The 21,001-nt window shown below is 45.0% G+C and overlaps 1 protein-coding gene across 4 annotated transcripts in view; it reads right to left on the bottom strand.

The window, feature by feature from the left end:
• sorcs3a (sortilin related VPS10 domain containing receptor 3a) overlaps positions 1-21,001 on the bottom strand; it is a 174,135-nt gene that overhangs the window by 58,453 nt on the left and 94,681 nt on the right. For all 4 annotated transcript variants that reach the window (XM_076982914.1, XM_076982916.1, XM_076982915.1 and 1 more), the window contains 2 exons: positions 18,378-18,477; positions 13,318-13,476 (listed from right to left, as the gene is read on the bottom strand). In XM_076982914.1, the coding sequence (XP_076839029.1) occupies positions 13,318-13,476; positions 18,378-18,477 (259 nt within the window). The remainder of the gene's footprint in view (positions 1-13,317; positions 13,477-18,377; positions 18,478-21,001) is intronic.

The following is a 21,001-nucleotide window of genomic DNA, read 5'->3' as shown; positions in this document are numbered from 1 at the left end:
TTATGTGGCGGTGAGCTATGTAGCATAGCGTGTGTTGGTTTATTGTGGTGAGAATGGCGTAAGATTTACATTTACCTTTATGGCATTTAACAGATGCCCTTATCTAGAGCAACATATGAAGTGCTTTGCCATTTGTCCACAGAATGCTAGTTAGTAGCATAGATAGGTCAGAATTCAAGATCCCCTTGAGCTAGACTACTACTAAACTACAGGAACATTAACTAGTATTGCAAATAAACATAGACTCAAACTTTAACAACAGGAACTAAAATTGACACAAAGAAGTACGATAACACTTGTTTATACAATGTAAAGTACAACCAGTGCTATTCGCAGCATTAGTGGTCATTTAAGTACTCAAACAGGTGAGTCTTCTGTCAATGTTTGATGGCTGTACAAGACCCTGCAGTCTTATCGCAGCGGCATATCGTCCACCATCTTGGAGCCAGGACAGAGAATAGTCTTGAGGTTTGTCTTCTGTGAGACTTTAAGCATGGTGTATCAAGTAGAGCCATACTTGAGATACGGAGTGCTTGAGGTACGGATCAGGCTTTGACCATGGTCATCGTGAAGATGATCATGTAGATGATTGTGTAGATCAAGTACATGATTGTGTAGTCCATGTAGATGATTGTGTAGATCAAGTACATGATTGTGTAGATCATGTAGATGATTGTGTAGATCAAGTACATGATTATGTAGATCAAGTACATGATTGTGTAGATCAAGTAGATGATTGTGTAGATCAAGTACATGATTGTGTAGATCATGTAGGTGATTGTGTAGATCAAGTACACGATTGTGTAGATCATGTAGATGATTGTGTAGATCATGTAGATGATTGTGTAGATCAAGTACATGATTGTGTAGATCAAGTACACGATTGTGTAGATCAAGTACATGATTGTGTAGATCATGTAGATGATTGTGTAGATCATGTAGATGATTGTGTAGATCATATTGTAGATGATCATGTAGTCAATGTAGATGATTGTGTAGATCAAGTTGATGATTGTGTAGATCATGTAGATGATTGTGTAGATCAAGTTGATGATTGTGTAGTCCATGTAGATGATTGTGTAGATCAAGTAGATGATTGTGTAGATCATGTAGATGATTGTGTAGATCAAGTTGATGATTGTGTAGTCCATGTAGATGATTGTGTAGATCAAGTAGATGATTGTGTAGTCCATGTAGATGATTGTGTAGATCAAGTACATGATTGTGTAGATCAAGTTGATGATTGTGTAGATCAAGTAGATGATTGTGTAGTCCATGTAGATGATTGTGTAGATCAAGTTGATGATTGTGTAGATCAAGTAGATGATTGTGTAGTCCATGTAGATGATTGTGTAGATCAAGTAGATGATTGTGTAGATCATGTACATGATTGTGTAGATCATATTGTAGATGATCATGTAGATCATGTAGATGATTGTGTAGATCAAGTTGATGATTGTGTAGTCCATGTAGATGATTGTGTAGATCAAGTAGATGATTGGCCACTAAGAAGGACGTTAAAGTACTGTGGCACGGCAGCATGGAGTAGCCATGCCGCAAAAGCTGTACCGAACCCAGAGCAATTAAAAAACAAAACCAAGCACATAAACAAACCCTGGACAGAGCCATGATGCTGTTGTAGTTTATTTGTTGATCTCACTGGGTCCACTGCCATGCCATTTGTTGCGTAGGAAAAATATCAGTGCCTCTTGCTACTTCAGCTCACTGTGGGAGGACTTTACTATAACAAATAATCAAAACGAGCATTTTATCCAACCTTCAGGAAAGTTATGTGGACATACATTTAATTATGTTTAAAAAATGTGTACCGTGCACATCTGAAGGGATGAATATGGGGCTATATACAACTTGGAGTCCACAATGCAGTTATAATAAATAAACAGAGAGAGAGAGAGAGGGAGAGAGAGAGAGAGAGAGAGAGAGAGAGAGAGAGAGAGAGAGAGAGAGAGAGAGAAGAAAGAAAAGAAAACAGTGGAGAGGAAACAGTTTATATAATTATGAAAATGAGCCACCAAGCACAGTTCTTTCAGTGTCTCTGCCCATTACCATAATTCAGTTTCATGCCATATAATTAAGTTAGCCATAAATTCCTGATGCATTTATGTACAGTGCTGTAAATCACGTTGAACCACGTGCAGTGTGTGAGCTGCAAAAACAGGAAAATTCAAGTTTCCTTTCTTTACTGTCGGAAACATGGTTAGTTCCTTAAGGTCCAAGGTGACTCACTTAAACATGGGATTGTACGTTGAGTTTAACTATAATCTTTTTTTAAACTATTAACTATTTTTCCCAGTGTTAGGCACAGAAAATTGGTACAGATGTTAATAATTTGCAGTCTCTGAAAGTACTGAGTCTCCTCACACAGCTTGGTAAAAATAATATACTGTAGTTTTTCACTTACTCATACACAGGACATAAACTGCTTTCTAGGAGTTATCAATTTCAAGAAAAACATATCGAGGCAGACTTTTACACATAATCTTAATCATAACTTTCTCAGATAGAGCGGCACCTTAATTTGCTAACTGATTACGATTCACCACTCATCTATTTTAAGTTGCAGACAAGTCGTTTTTTTGCTGCTGAATAATTACTTCACAATTTTACACACAGCCAGACAACATCAATGCAATATTTCTTGCAAAAGGCAGTAACCCATATTCTGTTCAAATACAGACATTGGTACACAAGTAAAACAAAATGCCCACAATACCAGATAAGACAGAAAAAAGTATAATTTGCATAATTTTAAAAAAGCAAAGTTTAAACGAATTTTGCACAAAGTTATCATTAGTAGATTAACATTTTTCCTTAAAAGCACCACTGTATTATTTATAAAAATAAATGAATAAATAAACTGCAAATATTTAAAGAATTTTAATAATTAATGACAGTGGCATGTCTGGTGGCATTCCTCCATGAATCACTCCATCATTACTATGCTAAGAGTATACACAGCACAAGCAAATGAGTCTCCACACATCTATTAGTGCTTATAAATATTCATAAAAGCGAACAGGTTCCCAGTTGAATATGGGAAGTGTGTGGAGCATTCTGGAGTGGCTGGGCTTGCCTGAAGGGTGTGAGACAGGAGGCAGGAGAGAGCTGACATGAGGAGGTTCTGGGCAGGAAGCATGGCTAAAGAAACCAGTGAGAAATGGTGAGAAATGACTGAGACATGCATGGCGAAGAGAGCTCTGCTCTGACTTAAATGTAACACACACACACACACACACACACACACACACACACACACACACACACACACACACACACGCTATACCCGTCTGACAGGGTTACTGTGGTAAATGCACAACCTGCGCTCTGTGAGGAAATAAGTCGCTAATTCCAAAAGAAGCATTCGATGACGATTCCTTCAGCACGACTTCTTACCAGCAGACAAGACTCTCCATTAGCATGGACCCTTCGTTTAGTGGAGAGCTGAAGAGCACCCAGAGAGCGAGGGCAGAGGACGAGCAGCCACACCCCTCCTGGACAAGACGTTTAAGACGTCCAAGGTAAGGGTCTCACCGAGGGACAAACAGGGACAGCCCCGCCAGCCCTTAAAAGAGCACACGTGTTGATTAAGGACGCGCCATAGACAGGACCACCCCGCCTAACTGGGGAGAAAAAAAGTCCAGGGCTGAAAAGCGTCAGCTGATCCCGCAAATCCCGCCACTTTCCACCAGACATGGAACGAATTAGCCGTGCTAATGTCGCTTGGTGAGCTCACCGCTAAAGGCTCATCGGTAGACGCAGCATAGAAGGTGGTGTGCAACCCACCCACCCACAGGCAGTGGCACATGGCTGTCGCTGCCTGTGCAGTGAAAAGGGGGCCGCAAAAGTGCCGCGTTGTTTTCCTTTTAAAACATTTCCTGCGGCTGTTTAGTAGTGAGCGACGTCCCCCGTGACGTCGCGTTATCCCGGGCAGGGAAGGGAGGCATTTTTCTGCTGTCGTGATTGTACGAGAAATAATTAGCAGCATACATTTGCATCATTAGCGCAGATGAGCTCAACCAATGTTTGCTGGCTAAGATCGGGAATGGAGAGTGAAGCATTCACGAAGGTGGTTTCACAAGGCCGCTCTGCTTTCCCCCCGACGATCCCCTTGGGGTAACTGAGGGAGGAGAAACACTCCACCATCACGGCCGAAAAACAGAAAACCCCCAAGAAGATTAATTTGAGTAGAAGCATCCACTAATCACTAATTTGATCAGAAGCTCTCACCTTGATGCCTTGATGATATTTGTTGGTGACATGTAGGTGATTAAGCTCACCTATCTTACAAACTTATGTACGTATTTACAGATGTGTTCCATCTGCGTTTATGGAGTCTTTCCCCATTCTAGAGTGGAGGAATTCTGACTAGCAGACCCCCGCTGACTGTATATTATTTGGGTGGTGTAGCACTCTGGATATAGCATTGACAGTGTGTCATGGCGGTGGCTTGGCTGTGGGTGGTGCAGAGATGTGAGCGTGTCAGCAAGAACTGCGTTGCTGGAGTTTTAACATGTGTCATTGTCACAGCTGGGTAGAGAGTGGAATTACCACATCAACAGCAGATCTGTGGTCAGAACCTCACCACCGATGAGAACATGGTCGACGTGGGCTACACATTACGCAAAAGATGAGCCATTATCCCATGTCTTAACAAAAATGTCACTGATAAACTTGATACCGAGTTCCTGTTGGTAGTTGCATTTTCAATATATTAGAGGATACACAAAATTCTTTTTTTTATAAAACTTTGAATGGAACATCCATATGATTGCTTTTTCTAATTTTGTTTTAACTGAACACTTTGTTTGCCAGCCCACCTTCCAAAAAAGTTTTCTGGGCAGCTAATACCCATAATCCTTTGGGCAACAGTGAGAGCAAACTCATCCAGATGTGGTGACACCTGTTCAGTCTGACTCCAATAGCAAAATGGCGTCCGTGCCCTTCAAGCAGCTCCGTTTTGGATCTCTTTATCTTTGTGCCAAAATCCATCCAAGCTAAATAATGTGATGATGATCTCTCTCTCGAGCCTGGCTATTTGTTAAGAAACAAATCTGATTTTATAAATGATTTGTTTAAAATGTGCATCTTGTAAAGAATTTCCCAAAGGTTCCCATTACTATACAGCATGTCCTGTATTGCACTGTATTATATACATCAGTTTATATTTCAGCACTTGTTTCTGGCAGTACCTCCGTATATTTGGAGTCTGACCCATTTGTATTAGCTAAGGACACTTTCTGAGTAGACAGCTAATCACTTTAGCACATCTGGTAAACTCCATATAAAATGTAAAATTTACAGGCGCTCAACTGACAAAACTCAGTTGAAAGTTTAGTCTGCACTATATGTGAAATATTCTAATTTCACACTTTCAGTTTGTGAGTCCAGTATGTTATGATGTATGTGAATGCTAATGAATGGTAATATATGCTGCTTCTATAACTGTGATAAAGGCTGAATGTCCACTTGTTTGTTCCAGGTTCTCCCATTTACTTTTAATAAGGGCTACGGACTCTTGACACCACACCTTTTGTACTATTCTCTCTGCCTATACTGTAATGCACTCTGTACTATACACTGCATATACTATAATGTACTCTGTACACTGTAGTAATGTACTTTGTACTATACTATCTGCCTATACTGTAATGTACTCTGTACTATACTCTGCAATATCTTATGTAGTAATTTATTGTGTGTTCACACAGACAGTCACTGCCTACTGCTGTTGTAAATTAGATGGAGCCCATTCTCATCATTCTGATAACCTTTAGCGCATTGGCTACTTCGAACCAGAACGTCCTGGTTCAAGCACGCCACAGCTCAGCACACCACAAGTCAACCAAGTTACACCAGCTGATCAAAGCAGCCAAGTTACACCATCTGACTGAAGGAGTGGATTTACTCCATCTGACTGAAGGAATGGAGTTACACCATCTGACTGAAGCAGCAATTCATGAAAACTAGTCAAAACAGAAGTGGTAATTCTGCTAACCTTGTAAGCACTGAAGAAAAGGCACAACATTAAGGAAAGTAAAAGCTGAAGAATTTGACACAACTATTCTGTACATCGACGTTATCATTATATCATTCAGTGATGAGGTGCTTAATCTGTTAAACTCTAGCATTATTATTTAGTTTTAAAATCTTAAGGCATATAATTCAGCAACTACTATGACCTGCTCAGTAAATACATTAATATAGTAGTTCTAAAACCTACAAAGTTACAAGGATTAGCAATGATAGTTCAGATACATCAGTTGGCCCATGGAGTCTAAAGGGTTAAGATTATGCAGCAGGTAGAATCACTATGCAGAAATAATTCAGTGTGTGCAGTTAATTGTGTCAGTAAGAAGTTATAATTAAAGGAGTGCCATAGAAGATGGGATAAATCACGAAGGAGGTCGTTAAAATGACAACTAAGAGAGTTTCAACTCACTGAGTTCCAACCGTAAATCTTTTGACCCTCCCCAACCATTTGTGCAATGAGATTTCTTTACGCTTAACCCCTTCTCATCTCGCACTCCAATTAGTGGAAGTGAGGAGGAGGTGTGGTGGACAGGTCTGCCACCGATACAGCTCAGACAGAGTGGGTTCTGCCTGAGAGAAATCAACACCCCTCATCCTTAGCGATAGCAGCATACAAGGAAGGCCAATAAGAGAGTCCAATTCGTGTGTGATTTATGCGCGACTGTTTGCGTTTGGAATGCAAATGCACCTTCCATTGTCCCAGGTCTGCTAGTGACCACCTTTGTGCCCCTGGGTTCGTTACCTTCACGCTGATTGGACAGTAGGGGTCTCGGGAAGGTGCACTGGATATTTATGGCAAGATGTGTAGTGCAGTGGTGAACAATGAGAGAGCTCATCAAAGAAGCTCGGGGTCATTACTGCGATTCAGGAACATGGCCAACTGTGGACCGAGAGAATATCGGCTGGCATTTGAATGATTGCATTTCACACAGCTGTGTAAGTGCACCCTGGGACGATTGTTCAAAATTCTGACTATTGTCAGCCTTTATCAAAATAAGGCTCCACACTGCAACTCAGCCAGCCACCGAGTTGACATTCTCCCCAGGCGAGGGTTTCACAGGCCGGTCCCCGCCGTCTCCGAGAGATTATGAGATTGGCACTTGCAGGGAAGACATGCAATAATTCAGAGAAATATCACCCGAGCGAGAAAGGACAAAAAGAAGGTTACACAAACGGTCAGGACAGACTGGACAGGGGATACGTACAGTATTAAACAACAGACAGAGCAAAAAATGGTCTGGCAGTAATAACGGCAGCACATTTGAAAAACACGGGACACCAGTCGTCTTTCAGACACACTGGCGCAAGTTTGGCCATTATTGTGTCTGATATCCTGAAAGCCAGGTTAATGGCAAATGAATCATTTGAAATCACTACAAACGGATTTGTGTGTTGACATCTCCGTCGTTGTCACATGTGCTATTACTGACTCTGTTCTATTACATTAAATGAGGACATGTCTAGATTGCCATCGTCCGGAGGCAAAATGTCTGCCTGAAATCTGTCTGGGCCTCTTTTAGTCATGACTGCAAAGATTGGTGGGTGTTTTGTGGGTGTAGAGTGGTAACACGTGATTGTGAAAGTAAATGTCAAATTTGTCTGTGCTCCCTGCACATGAGACGTCAAACTGGGGGTACAGAATCAGAGATGGTGTGTGTGTGTGTGACAGGGAGTGAGAGAGGTCACGGCAGATGAAGTAAAGCTGTGAAGTCCGTCACTGAATTCCTGGGACAGCACAAGACCGTACCTAAAGGTCATCTTTGCACTTACAGGGAAAGAAGACACAGTCAGAGCAACGAGAGCGAATTTGTACTTAACAGCCAGAGAAAAAAGTGGCAGTTGTTACACATACGGAGTGTGACAGCATGTGCGTCACGTAAGATGAACAGCGACCCAAGCGAGTTATGAGACGTGAGAGTCACTATACCCTTGCTGGCTCCCTATTTCCGAATCATAATGGGTGCTAATATTACCTTTAATAATAATATTTAATGTTAATATTACCACTTTTGTTTGTTTTGTTGATAATTTTGAGAAACCCAGCAACGGTTGCTTTTATAATTTTTTTTATTAGGCAAGCAGTCGTTTTCTGGATCTACATGAAAGAAAAGAGAATAACCTTAACAAAAAAGCTTGTCTGAAGTGTGTATAATAGCTAAACAGAATGCAACTGTGGCGTGCATTTTAACCATATACTCTCCCTATGTCTTGGTCTACCTGTATTTCTCTCTCCCCCTCTCTCTCTATCCCCCCTCTCTCTTTCTCTCTCTCTCTATCTCTCTACATGCGTACCATCCTGACAGCAATTGTCCAGAAGGGCAAAGGCCAAGTGACAGCTCCTGCCTTTGAGCGCTGGTTAAGTAATAATAATAAAAAGAAAGAAAGAAGGTCAGGACTAAGATTAAACATCAAAGGGCCCCGGTGAAGATCAGAATTCTAAACACTCTCCAAAGACAAGAGCGAGTCTAACAAGGGCACAGAGGGCAGCTCGTGACCCCGCTAGCAGATCAGCCGAGTGCGGAAAACACCTCGCGTTAGGCTGCACACGCGCCGAAGACGGACAGACATCCTCAACAGGCTTGTTGAACTGGAATGAATACGAAGGTACGTTTAAGCCTGCCACAGTGCTAAATCCAAGGTAATTACTTCATGAAAAGGCGCAGCTGTCGTATTAGCGCAGCTGTCGTATTAGCGCCATGTCGCCGCTACCGCCGCCAGTCTCGCCGACACGTGACCTGGATAGTACCATAGCGATGGCGACCAAATAAGCAGGTTATTTTGTTAAGACGGCCGATGCGGCAGTTCGACACGACAATCACGGAGCTCCTTAACGTGTGGACGCCACACCTCGAGAACACGGTTCGTCTCAGCGCAGCTGAGGTTTTGTTCTTTCTTTTCCTTCTTTTTGTCATGTCTTCTGGCACCATTAGTTTGTACTCATTTTAACCACAATGCACCATCTGTTAAACTTCGTCAGAGGCATCACCCTCCCCTCCGACAGAGCCGGGACCTGTACGTCTGTTTCCAGACCCACCTTGGCAGGAAAAAAAATATTTTTGAAAATCTTTTCATGTCGAAAGAATACATATATATATATATATATATATATATATATATATATATATATATATATATATATATATATATATATATATATATATATACATACACTTTCTTTCTGATGGCAATGATATTTGTCCTTCAATATTCAGTGGCTTTTTGCAACTTTATTTTTTTTTCTCTCCCAAGGGAGCAGTTAGTGTGGGATCGAGGTGCCCCCCCCCCCCCCCCCCCCCAAGCAGGGTGTGTGTGCGCCCCACATTCCCTCCACCCGTCATCCACCCTTTATCCAACTCCTCCACAGCGTGCGTCGAGGAGCAACAGGAAGAAGCCTCCCTTGCATTTTGCTCGCAGACATTTCGATGTGGTGCACTTTCATTTTGCTCAGTGACTAATATTACCAATTTCTGATATGTGGTTTTACCAAATGCTTATTAAGACCCGTGTCAGTCAATCAGTAGGGAAATCATTAAACACACTAACAGTGTAATTACAGTGCACTCTAGGGTCGAATGGAAGTTTTAATTCTGATTAGCGGCTGGCTTTTCCTCGGCATCGCCATTAACAGCTATTATTTCTGCATGATCAATCAGAGTCAGCGCTCGTGTGCAGTTCCATCTCGCCCAAAAAGGTCAGCCCGCCTGTCGCCCAACGCTCTGCGGCTCATGTAGCCCTGAAACGCTGTGGCTGCACACTGAAGTCGTGCTGCTGTAGCTAGCATAGCCCGCTATAACCCCCCCCCCCCCCCCCATCTGCGCAGGTCCAAAAAAAGTAGACAAATAAGAATAAGAAAAGAAAAGCGCGGAATGTTGTGTTTACGCCTGACGGTACAAAGCAGGAAGCGGAGTGGTGCGGAGGCGCAGCGCAGAGAGGCGGTGGAGCGTGTGGGGGGCAGGTGGAGCGCGTGGGGGGCGGGTGGAGGCTACTGACACCCTGGGTGTGTGCCGCCGACAAGTCCTGGAACGGCGTCGAGCCAACGTGAAACATGACAGGTCGACTTTTTCCGGCGGGCAAAGCCACATCGTGCCAGTCCTGCAGGGGCTTCCTGCTACATGTCGTACACAAAAATCGGACCGAGCACCTGACTTCCTGCAACACGGGGGTTTCTATTAATACATGTTGCGGCAATCCTGCTTAGGGGACCCAGAAGAAGCAGACAAGTCATGTGATTAATAAGGCAACTTGTTCCGTGGCGTCCCAAAAGATGGGCACGTCTGTCGTCCTCCTTGGGAAATGGCTCGGTTGAGAGGGCCGCATTATCCCTTATGTCGCTCTCATCGAGCCGAACGGCAGCAGCTGCCTACGAGATCCTAATAGCTCGTAAACATAAACCCGGAGCCAAAGCCGCGTGGACGTCCAGCCTCCCGAGTGCCGTCCCACTGGTTGGGGCCTGTATACGAAGGCCCTGCCATGCAGAGAAAGTTAAATTAACATATCCGTTACGCTAGCCACTCCGAAGGCCGCGGTTGCGTTCTTTGGAGGCGACGCTGGGAGATATGTAAATTTGGCTGAGAGCCAAGTGTAGGGCACTCGGTTAAATACACAAGAGTGACTCACGGGGGGCACTTGCAGTGAAGGCCTTGTGCTGAAGGTCCATCTGATTCCCTGGGGGCTTTCGGTCAGAAGATCTATACCTGAAATGGGCACGCAAGGCCTCTTACAACCTCAAGCTGGACCTCCCTTCACACAGCACGGCTGAGCCTAGCGAGCTCTTATGAGACTCCACCCGCGGGCCTCTCCAATTACCGGCCATTTAGAAGACACCAAGTGCTCCGGAGAACCAGAGGAACTTTAAACGGTGTCCTCTTATTTGGCCGTTCTTCCACCACTGCCCAGCTGGGTCTCTGTAAGAAGCCACCGACGCAAATAAACGCCCTTCACTCTGTCTAAACACCCGTGAATGAGGAACACGCAAACCTTTCCTGCAGGTGTATGTCAGCCGCCAGTGCTGGAGGAAGGATGCAGCTCAGGTTCACCGCAGGGGCTGTTTGGACACCAGTTTTCCTCAGTCTTCCTTGATTCACTGCCCAGTTTGATCAGCTAATGGACAAACTCTTTGTGAAATAGATAACATAACAAAAAGTTGGAAACTGAAGTAAATGAGGGTAAAGGAGTGAATGAGGGTAAAGGAGTCTACCATGTACAGCTGTCCTCGACATTTGAGTGTTACACTATTCAAATGCTAAAAATAGATTCAAAAAAGAAAAAAAAAAACACTTTTTAATATAAAACAAAGGCCAAAATACAAAAAAGAAATCTGAAACTGAATACATAAAGTACTTGCAAAGTGCAAATCGATTATAACCTTGGTCAGTGCAAGGCAAACACTCTCTGTGAAGTACCATCAGTGTCCCTGAAACCCTGTGTCCATACATCCCCAGTGTAAATCCTAGTCTAGTGTCCCCAGTCTTAGACAACAACAAACATATCATGTTATAACATGATGAACAACACTGTGTCTTCAATTTGTCCCTTTCTCTCTGAAATTTGTTATGTGTACTGGAAAGAACTGAAAGATTATCATTTGCTATTGGCCAGTATGTTTTCTTTCTTAAAACTGACCAAAACTGGTGGCCCCACTACCACACTCACACACACACACTCACACACACACACACGCACACACACACTCCTAAGTTTCTGATTTTTCTCACCAAGTTTTCATGGACCGCCACTAATAGAACAAGGAAAAACATGTTGAACTTCTACCGCCTTTGCAAAATAGAGGTTGTTTACTTTCTGTTTTTGAAATTGCTAAATCAGTAGGATCCATTTTCTGCCTCTCCATGCTGCAGGCCCCTGCTCAAAAGCAGGACACGTCTGCCCAACACCCGCCGCTGTTAAATACCACGTGACGTCGCTACGCACGCTACCTTTTACTAAACAAATACCAGTGTGACCACTTTTTACTAAGTCATTCTTCTGATAGGGACGTAAGGATTGGCCTTCGTATTGGCCTGCTGGAGAACGGACCTCCTCACTCTCTCCACTGTCTTCACCAGCAGCAACAGTCAACACCTGGAGATGCTGAAATGTGAGCACTACTCCCAATTAGCACGGGAACCTCCGAAACCTAGCAACCACCGAAACCTAGCAACCGCGCTCTCCTCGCCTCACGCGCTTTACATCCTTCTCCCGTGGATGCGGGCCCTTGTTAACGTGGAGCCTGGTGGGATCGGGTGGGGGTGTGAGGGGTGGGTGTGGGGGAGCACGAGCCCTATGCAGGGGAGAGGTCACCCCGGCGGGAGAGGTCGCCCCGGAGGAAGCAGTCACGCCACTGGACGTGAAAAGCCACGAGAGGCAGCGGAGGACTGCGGTGTGACCGGAGGATACAAAAGCAGCAAATGTGGCCTCATGGATGCAGGAGGGAGAGAGTAGAGGACACACACAACACACACACACACACACACACACACACACACACACACACACACACACACACACACACACACACACACACACAATGAAACACGGGGAGTGTGCGGGTATGCTCTTGTAGGTGCACAAACACGCACCCACACACTCCTCTCTCCCCATATACACTCCCTGCCTTTGATCTTTATTTATTTATTATTATTATTATTTTTTTTTTTCTTGCACAGATCTATTGTGCTGTCTCTGTCTCCTTTGGTAAGGTGTCATCCCTGTAGGTTTGGTCAACAGTGAAGTGAATGACACAGGGTTCGCTTTGGCACAGTTTATGAGTACAGGTTACAGCTGTCTTACTGATATGTTTAAGATATGTTTAGAGTTGACTCTGAAAGCATAAAACAGCACCTTTAGAGACATGCTGACAGCAAACATTACTATTTCCCCCCCTAAACCAAGACTCTTGGCACACGAACAAAGAACTTACAGAGCCTGTCACTTTCCACAGCATCTCAACACAGTATTTTAGGTACGCTATATGATATCTTTGCTGGTTAGGTGTGCGGTCAGTTTTCGGGAGTAACACGTTGCCTGTTGCCAACACAAGTTGCTAAAGCCCGTTACTAGCAACCCTAAGAAGCTAACTGCACTAATGAGGAATAAAAGCTCATGGCAACCAATTAGCAACATCTAATTTACATATTGCTAACTGACCCAAGGTAGCCACATTAACCATTTAGCCACTTCAGAATTACAAGGAGTGAAGAATATCTAATCTAATACCTAGAGTCCTAATCTAAATCCCAATCTTAATCTGCATCCCCGGGAGTAGCTCACCTTCTGGTCGTGGCTGTAGGCGAGGATCCAGTCCTCCTTCTCGGGATGGAAGAGCAGGCTGAGAACGTAGAAGCCCAGCCGGTACTTCTGGAAGGTGGCGCCCTCGTCGTAGCTGATGAGGACGCTGCTTTCGAACTCCGGGTCCGTCAGCACCATTATCTAAGGCGGAAGGAAGAAGCAAATCGGTCGGAGACGGTTGGAGTTAGCGGGAGGGGGCGGCGAAGACGGAGTAAATGGAAATAAAGAGGAGGCAGGAGGGAAGACATAACGACCATAATACTGTAAGACCACGTCGGGGAGTGGAGGTTAACATTTGGTGACAATTATGAGCTCAAGGCAATTAGGGAGTCTGAACCTGGGCCCCCTGCTGGTTCGAGGGCTCCCAGGATCTGTGATCGCTCCTCGCACACAACTTATTATGAATAAATATAATTATGTATGCTGTCTCACTTTGCATGTTGGCTCACTGGTATTTTTTTTTACCTTGAGTGAACCTCCCTGTGTAAAGTCTGGTTGTCGGCTCCATTCCTAAGAAAGTTGTTTCTAACAAGGCTCACACTTGTGTGCTGCACTGCAGCAGTTCAAAGCTTCCCATAAGCCTAATCAAATAGGCAGCACTAAGAACTGAAAAACTGGTTTGAGTTCAGCGCATTGCCCTTGCCTTATAATGCCCGTTACAGGACCCCGGATAGGCCGGCTGATCCTAGGTCAGTGGAAGACGGCATGTGCATTTACCTAAGTCGAGAGCAGCTTGGCCCGGTGTGACAGTAAAACACAAATCCTGGGGGCTTCCTGGTGGGATCACGCAACACGGTTGTATTACAAGAGAAGCAGGTCGCCTCTAATCCACTGTTTGACTGTGATCACAGTGATATTTAAAGGTTAGACGTGTCTGCTTGCTCATTAAGGGAGATGCCGCCATGACGACCGTTGCAGGAAATGCAGTTTCTCAAAGAACCAAGTCTAATGAGCAACTGGCCTGAACGCTCCGATGGAGGTGCTCGGCTTATAATGAGGGGAGGAGTGACTGTTTTAATTAATTGTGCCCTGGCTGGGAGCGCATGCAACAGGGAAGGAGATGTCTGCCATGATGAGGGCAAGCAGAGGAGATAATTGACATCTTCTCAAGCAGGTGGCATCAATCTGGAGTATTCACCCTTCATATAGTGTGAGTACACCAAGCCTACAAGCAATCACAGAGGTGAGAGAGAGAGAGAGAGAGAGAGAGAGAGAACGAGTGTGTGAGAGAGAAAGAGTGAGGGACAGAGAGAGACAGAAAACACAAAGAAACAGTGACGGAGAGAGAGAGAAAGAGCGAGAGAGAGTAAGAGAGTGAGGGAGTGAGAGACAGAAAGATAGAGAGAGAGGGAGGGAGGGAGAGAGAGAGAGAGAGAGAGAGAGAAGGAGTGAGAGAGAGTAAGAGAGTGAGGGAGTGAGAGACAGAAAGATAGAGAGAGAGAGGGAGAGAGAGAGAGAGATAAGCTCTGCAGGCAGGATGAGTGTAAAATCAGCACTGACATTAAACAATAGAAAAGTAACAGAACAGAAGTGCACTGTCTGCAGTTTAACCAAGGAGTCGACAGCTCCATTATGGATCATTACTTGCACAATAGGGCTGCTTGCCTTTTGCTTTAAGATATATGTATCATTAGTGCTTTCCTTGCCACAGTAATCAACATGATTCAGGCTAACAAGAACAAAACTATTTCAGCGGGCACTGAAGTAAAATGCAGTCTCTACAACTCAATAGCATAATGTAAATCTGACGTACAGTTTTAATAATTATTAAAGTACAGGAGCCACATTCTGGAAGAAAGGAAGCCTTTCTCTCTTTTTCTCCCCTTTTCTCGTTCTCCCTCTCACATAGCTCGCGCTTTTCTTCCTCCGTCAACTGGATTTGAATTGGAAAAACCACATCGCATTTGTCACTGACACACACCCCACCCTTCTTCCCGTGAGCTTTAACTGTGAATCCCCCCGGGCGCTGATTTAGATAAATTGTTTTTCATTAAGTGCCAATAAACAGGCAGGCGAATCGCGGCCAGCATTTTGCGAAGGCTGTGAGCCGTCCAATTTTGCCATTCATTACGGTCTCGGGGAGACGGAAGGAGGCCCCTCCCGATTTTGACTCGTCTTTGGGCTTGTCAGATGCAATTTGCAGGTTTTAAGGTCTACTTATTTTCCGTAACATTTTATTAAGAGACAGCATTTGTTATGAAGGGGAAATTACACTTCACCTGGCGTTCTAGAGTAACCCGTCAGAGCTGCACTTAAATGAGCGCGGGAATACCGGAAGCTGTTTGAGGGGGTCAGCCATGCCATGAGGAAGGCAGTTTCATGCACGATATTTGGGTCTGACCCAGAGCTCGCGTGCTTTCATAGAAAATGTGGCGTCTTTTCCTGTGCTCCACTTGGAGTTTCAGCCCCTTGGATTTGTACAGCTAATCAGTACCACAATCAGTAAAATGGCAGGTGTACAGAAAAAAAACAGCACTGGTTTGGATCCAGGCGTGGACGGGAGAGCACGGCGCCCCCTGCTGTTTAACTATGTAGCACAAGCACGCTGCCGTAGACGTTAAGGTCGCCCCCAATCACGTCAGGCCACTTCAGCCGCAACCAGAGCCAGAATCTCACGTCCCAAATTGATCCTCTACAGAAGTAGATGATTTGAATTTTCTGACATGTGGAGCGTAGGGTCATGGCAGAGGGTACGACCCCGAAACCACAAATCAGAGCCGGGCGTGAGGCGGTGCAGAGGCGGTGTGAGGCCGGGGGGCGTGCGGGTGGGTAGCTGGCCCCGGCACTTTTAGGTCACGCTCACGTGACGTTTGCGGAGGAGCTAAAGGAGCACGAGCGGTGCGACACCATCGATCGCGGGGCCCGAGGGATAAGCGTTAGACATTATCAGCAGCAGCTCGCGGCGCTAGGCTGAAACAACTTAATCTATATCCTCTCCATACTGATCCGAGCAGCGGAATGGCAATCGCGGGTCGTACCTGCTTGGAGTAAACAAAAAGGGAAAGCCTGGTCTGGAATTAATCACGTCAGGCCAGATCAATGGCTCTGGCTCGGAGAGGACACATGCTCAGAATGAAGCACAGCCAGGCGTGGCGGAAATGGCGATTTCAGCACGTATTCTTATGTTCGTCAGGCACAGTGGAAACTGGCTGAAAGTGTGGGTGAAAAGCACTTGAGATTCTAGGGCCGAGGCCGGATGTGTGGGTGAAATGTCAAGCCCGTCTTTAAAATGGCTAGAACTGTGTCTGAAAGGTTAGGCCTAAACTTAGCCCCAGCTGACTGGAAGATCTCCACGATTATGTGTCAGGAGCTCCAGTTCCAGCAGGTTCAGGTTGGGTGGTCAGTTCATGTGTCGAGGCCTTTAGAAGGAGGTGGGGGTGTCCCGCACTTGTGCAACATTAACACTCTCGTCCAACCAGACCGTGTGAAAGAGCTTAAAGAACGTTAAGTTTAACGCTATGTTGCGTTCCGGAATGGAGACCGAACCTGCAGACGATTCCTCGTCTGCTAGGATCACGGAAACAGAAAGGCCCTAGCCAACCAGTAAGGTGATCCATACTTGACAGGCGAAGCAAATTAATGAGAGTGGAGAGGAAGATCTGTCAAGGTTGGCGGTCAGCAAAGCTCAGGCGTCCACTGTGATATCACCTAAGATCCTTCACCTGGAGGAAGGCTCCCCCTTTAGTCTCATCAGCAGCAGGTGGACATCTTGTCATTCAGACTTTACTGATGAACTTCTTCCATGGTTTTTCATCATATCTTCCACACACTCACTCCACCTCACCCACACCTTGAGTCTACAGATGAATGTTAAAATTCAATGTTTTAAAGTCTTGCTCATGCTTTCAGGTTGAAAGTATATCTAAGAGAGCCTGGACTTCTTAAGCCTTCAGGTGGTTGGCTTACACTGTCACCTGACATCTGAGGAGGAAGGCCATGTTAGTGGCATCTGCCCACACTCCCACTGAAGGTCTAATGCTCTCACTAGAGCTCCAGGCTCCACGTCAACCCTGTGATGGAGACAGAGAGGGAGAGGAAACCTCTGGGAGTCGGCTCACCTAATCTGCAGCAAACCTGAGCAAAGCTGCGTCATATGCGGACCGTGCCATCTTTGCTTTGTCTAGCTGTGACCACAAGACTTCACGGAAGGTCTCTGTGAATCAACGTGTCCTCAGGGTTGGTAAACAACCAACCGGCTTATGGCCTGACTGACGGCTGATGGCCCGACCTGCGCGTCCTGGTTGGTTTCATTTGTCTCGTGTATCTATGCAAAATTCATCTCCAAATCTACGGTGCTTAAATTATTTGCATAAGCTCATTGTTAATATGCAGCGTAAGGGCACAGTAGAAAAAGAACACATCCGTTCAGCCCACGTCAGGCACTGCAAGACCTTTCAGTGGCATGAGTTTTATTGGCTGAAATTAACATGGCCACAACACTTCTCAACCAATCAGATCGAGAGATCGGAACCGTTGTATAATGCTTGATAACAGAACGGACACGGAGGACTCTAGTGCATCATCTCATCACACAGGGCAGCTTGCCAGCGTGGGGAGCCACTGTTTGTAAAGCAACTCATTAACCTTCCAGCTCGTTATGGACTACAAACAGGTTTAAATGTTATTCGGAGTGTTTCACCTCTCCGCCGCCCCCTCCACGGGCGTTTGGCAAACCCTCTGGCCTTGTGGTCTTTCATCTGACCAGAGGAAAAGTCAGGCATTGTGAGTCCAGCGCTATCAGGCTCAAGGACAACAAAGCTGTTGGGTTTTGCTTTGGACTCTAACAAACAATGTGTTGGAGGGATTGTTATAATTCATTTTAGCCCTTAGCTGATCTTTAGCAGGCCTTCGCATTCGAAACACGCCCACAGCTACCAACGCGGGCTTCAAATGCTATTACTAACGCTGTCAGTAATGTCAGTAACGACTCAGGTGGTAGACTCACAACCGGCTTCAAAGGGCCACGCGTGAGAAAATTGGAGGGGTATTTGTTTTTCATTTGTCTGTCCTTATGACGTTAAACAGGAGAAAGACAAACTCACCTTCCTTTTGTTCGTAGGACACACATACAGGTAGCTCAAGACTGTCTTCACCCCCACCTTGTCATTCAGTCTCTCATAGGTGGTGCCGTAGTCTCTTGATCTGGGGAGGAAAGAAAAGGCCCATCACTGAGTGCTGTTTTTAAATGGAGTGTTTGAGGCACGTTGTTGATCACGTTTCAGTGATCTTAGACTTTTAAGTTAACGCATAAACCCTTCAGGTTATAGCGTCCCCTGCAGGGCTCCAGTGTTCACATGGGACTGATGTTGTATGGCTAAGCGACACAAGTACCATTATGTTTTTAGTGGGAATATGTGATGTTTCCAGTATATACTATAGATGTTAATAGTGGCGTGCAGAGGAACTGTGGACAAGCGCACACACAGACGCACACACGCACGCGCGCACACACACACACAGTCCTTTATATCTAGAGAGAGAGATCGCTTTATTAATTCCAGAGGGAAATTAGCATTTTACAGTGGCACCAAAAAATGGTTTGAAAGTGAAAAACATAAGGACAAAATAAACACATAACTACTGGGAAAACATACATTATAAAATAAACCTAAATATATAGAAATAGAATAATTATGCCATGAGGAGTGCTGAAGTCCAACAAACAAAATAAGCATTTGTTAAACTCACATTCTAGAACACAGATATAGAACAGAACGGTGGCGGATATGAGGACCATAGAACCGTATGAGGACCAAGAACATGAATACCAACAGGCCGTATTATTACCGTCATAGAGTAATGTACAAAATGGCAGAAGTATTTGTTGTGTAATGGACATGCACAGGGCTAGTGTGCATGTAAAGTGCATTGTAGACGTCTTTATACAATCAATAGCTTTAGGAAGAAGGTATACAATATGTATCACTGGATGAAGGACGAACAAGCGGTGCATTGTGGTCCGTAAGTGGAGAAAACGATAATCCTTGTTCAGTTAGTGCCTCCGTGCACAATAATACTTGAGCAAAGTGAAGATCTCTTGAGAGGTTGCGACCACTGTTAATGCAAATAAGCTCCTGGACGCTACAGTGGAGTTGAGCGTCACTAAAGGTGCTTCACCGTTTGGTCAGCAGGTCATAGACGAGGTGCAACGTGTCGTCCAGGACGGAGCTCCTTTGTGTCCTCCGTTCCACCACTACCTCAAAAGCGTCTGGAACACAGGTGGGAGTGCGCCCGACAAAGCCGAGCCAACCTTCTTGAGAACCTTGCTGGGCCCGCTTGCATCACCAGGTCTGATGCCGTCTCCTCCGCAAACTACGGCAAAAGAGACGACGATTGCCCTAACAGCCCGCTAGAAGCTTTCCAACATGTTGCTGCAGACATTAAAGGAGCACGAGTCTGCCCATGGACACACTGGCAGTACTGACCTTGCTGTCCAGCCTGCCGTCTAGATGGGCGCCCAGATATTGCTCTCTCTTTCCCCTTTGCTTTTTTCCCTCCTTTTTGCATCATCAATAACCCGGATTCCCTGCTGTATCTCTCTGTAGTGTTTTCTTCATATTCTTCTCCCTCTCTCTCTCTGGATGACGTCGGGGGAAGACTGTGTGCTTGGACGTCTGTTCTGACCCAGGCTCGGCTCACGATTGCGCCTTCTGCCTCGGATACACTGCCACAGAATAGTCTTTCTTCTCACTGTCCCCCATCCAAACATGAAAACTCGGGGAAGGGTTTCCCTCACTATTCTCATGCACCGTGACCGCTTTCAATCTCCTCTGCCCAAACAATTCCACCCAGTTCTCCTTAAAATATGAACACTGTGGACGGAGACCACCCTCGGTACGCTGAGCGCAAAGGATCGTATTGTGCCTGCACAAGGAGACTTTATTCATGAGCCAATCATTACATTTGATTCCAGGGACCTATAACAAGTTAATAATTCATGACCCCACCTCCCCACAACTGGTAACTAAGTAACTACTAATACTAATCAAATAAACCAATAATGTAGGCGGAGGACAACCATGTGGAGAGGGTTAGGTTTAGAAACATGAATAATGCAGAAGCAGAAAGGAGATTTTTAGGTTACAGGACTCCACAGGTTCATATTTATCTGTTTCTTCCAGCTGCTATCACACCAGTTTTCTTGATTTAAGTAGGTAGTCCTTGAGGAAGACAGTTCAGCAAGTCTCAGACTTCGTCCAGCTGGGAAATGCACACCCTTTTTCCATTTGCATTTGGCCATAAGAAAAGCAATTTAAAATCAGGCCCTATACTTTCTTTGTAGTCTTATTATACCCGTTTGCCTCTTTTCTATTAAGTATTTTTTTCCTCCTCCTCGGGTGAAACCATCATGGATTCAAATGAAATTACAACGTGATCCTTCCCATTTGAAATCAAGAGACTCTGAGATGGCCAGTGATCACAAAGCACAGTCAGGAGAGGAGAAACCTACTTCTCTGGAACATTAAAGCATTAAAGCAAGGAGGTTAAAAAAAGCTATCTAAAAAAAAAATTCAATTCAGCCCCATCCAATGAGGATACACGAGCGTTTGCAGTACAGGAGAACAAAATCTGCTTTCATGTATCGTCTGAGGAATAAGCTCTGGAGACATGCCACTCCAGAAATTCCTTACTGTTCCTTGGTTAAAGTTCAGAGCTGCGATGGCCT

Source organism: Brachyhypopomus gauderio, chromosome 20 (assembly GCF_052324685.1).
Source record: "Brachyhypopomus gauderio isolate BG-103 chromosome 20, BGAUD_0.2, whole genome shotgun sequence".
In the NCBI taxonomy this organism is placed as follows: Eukaryota; Metazoa; Chordata; class Actinopteri; order Gymnotiformes; family Hypopomidae; genus Brachyhypopomus; species Brachyhypopomus gauderio.
Note: the sequence above shows the minus strand (reverse complement) of the source record. Positions and strands in the feature narration are given on the sequence as shown.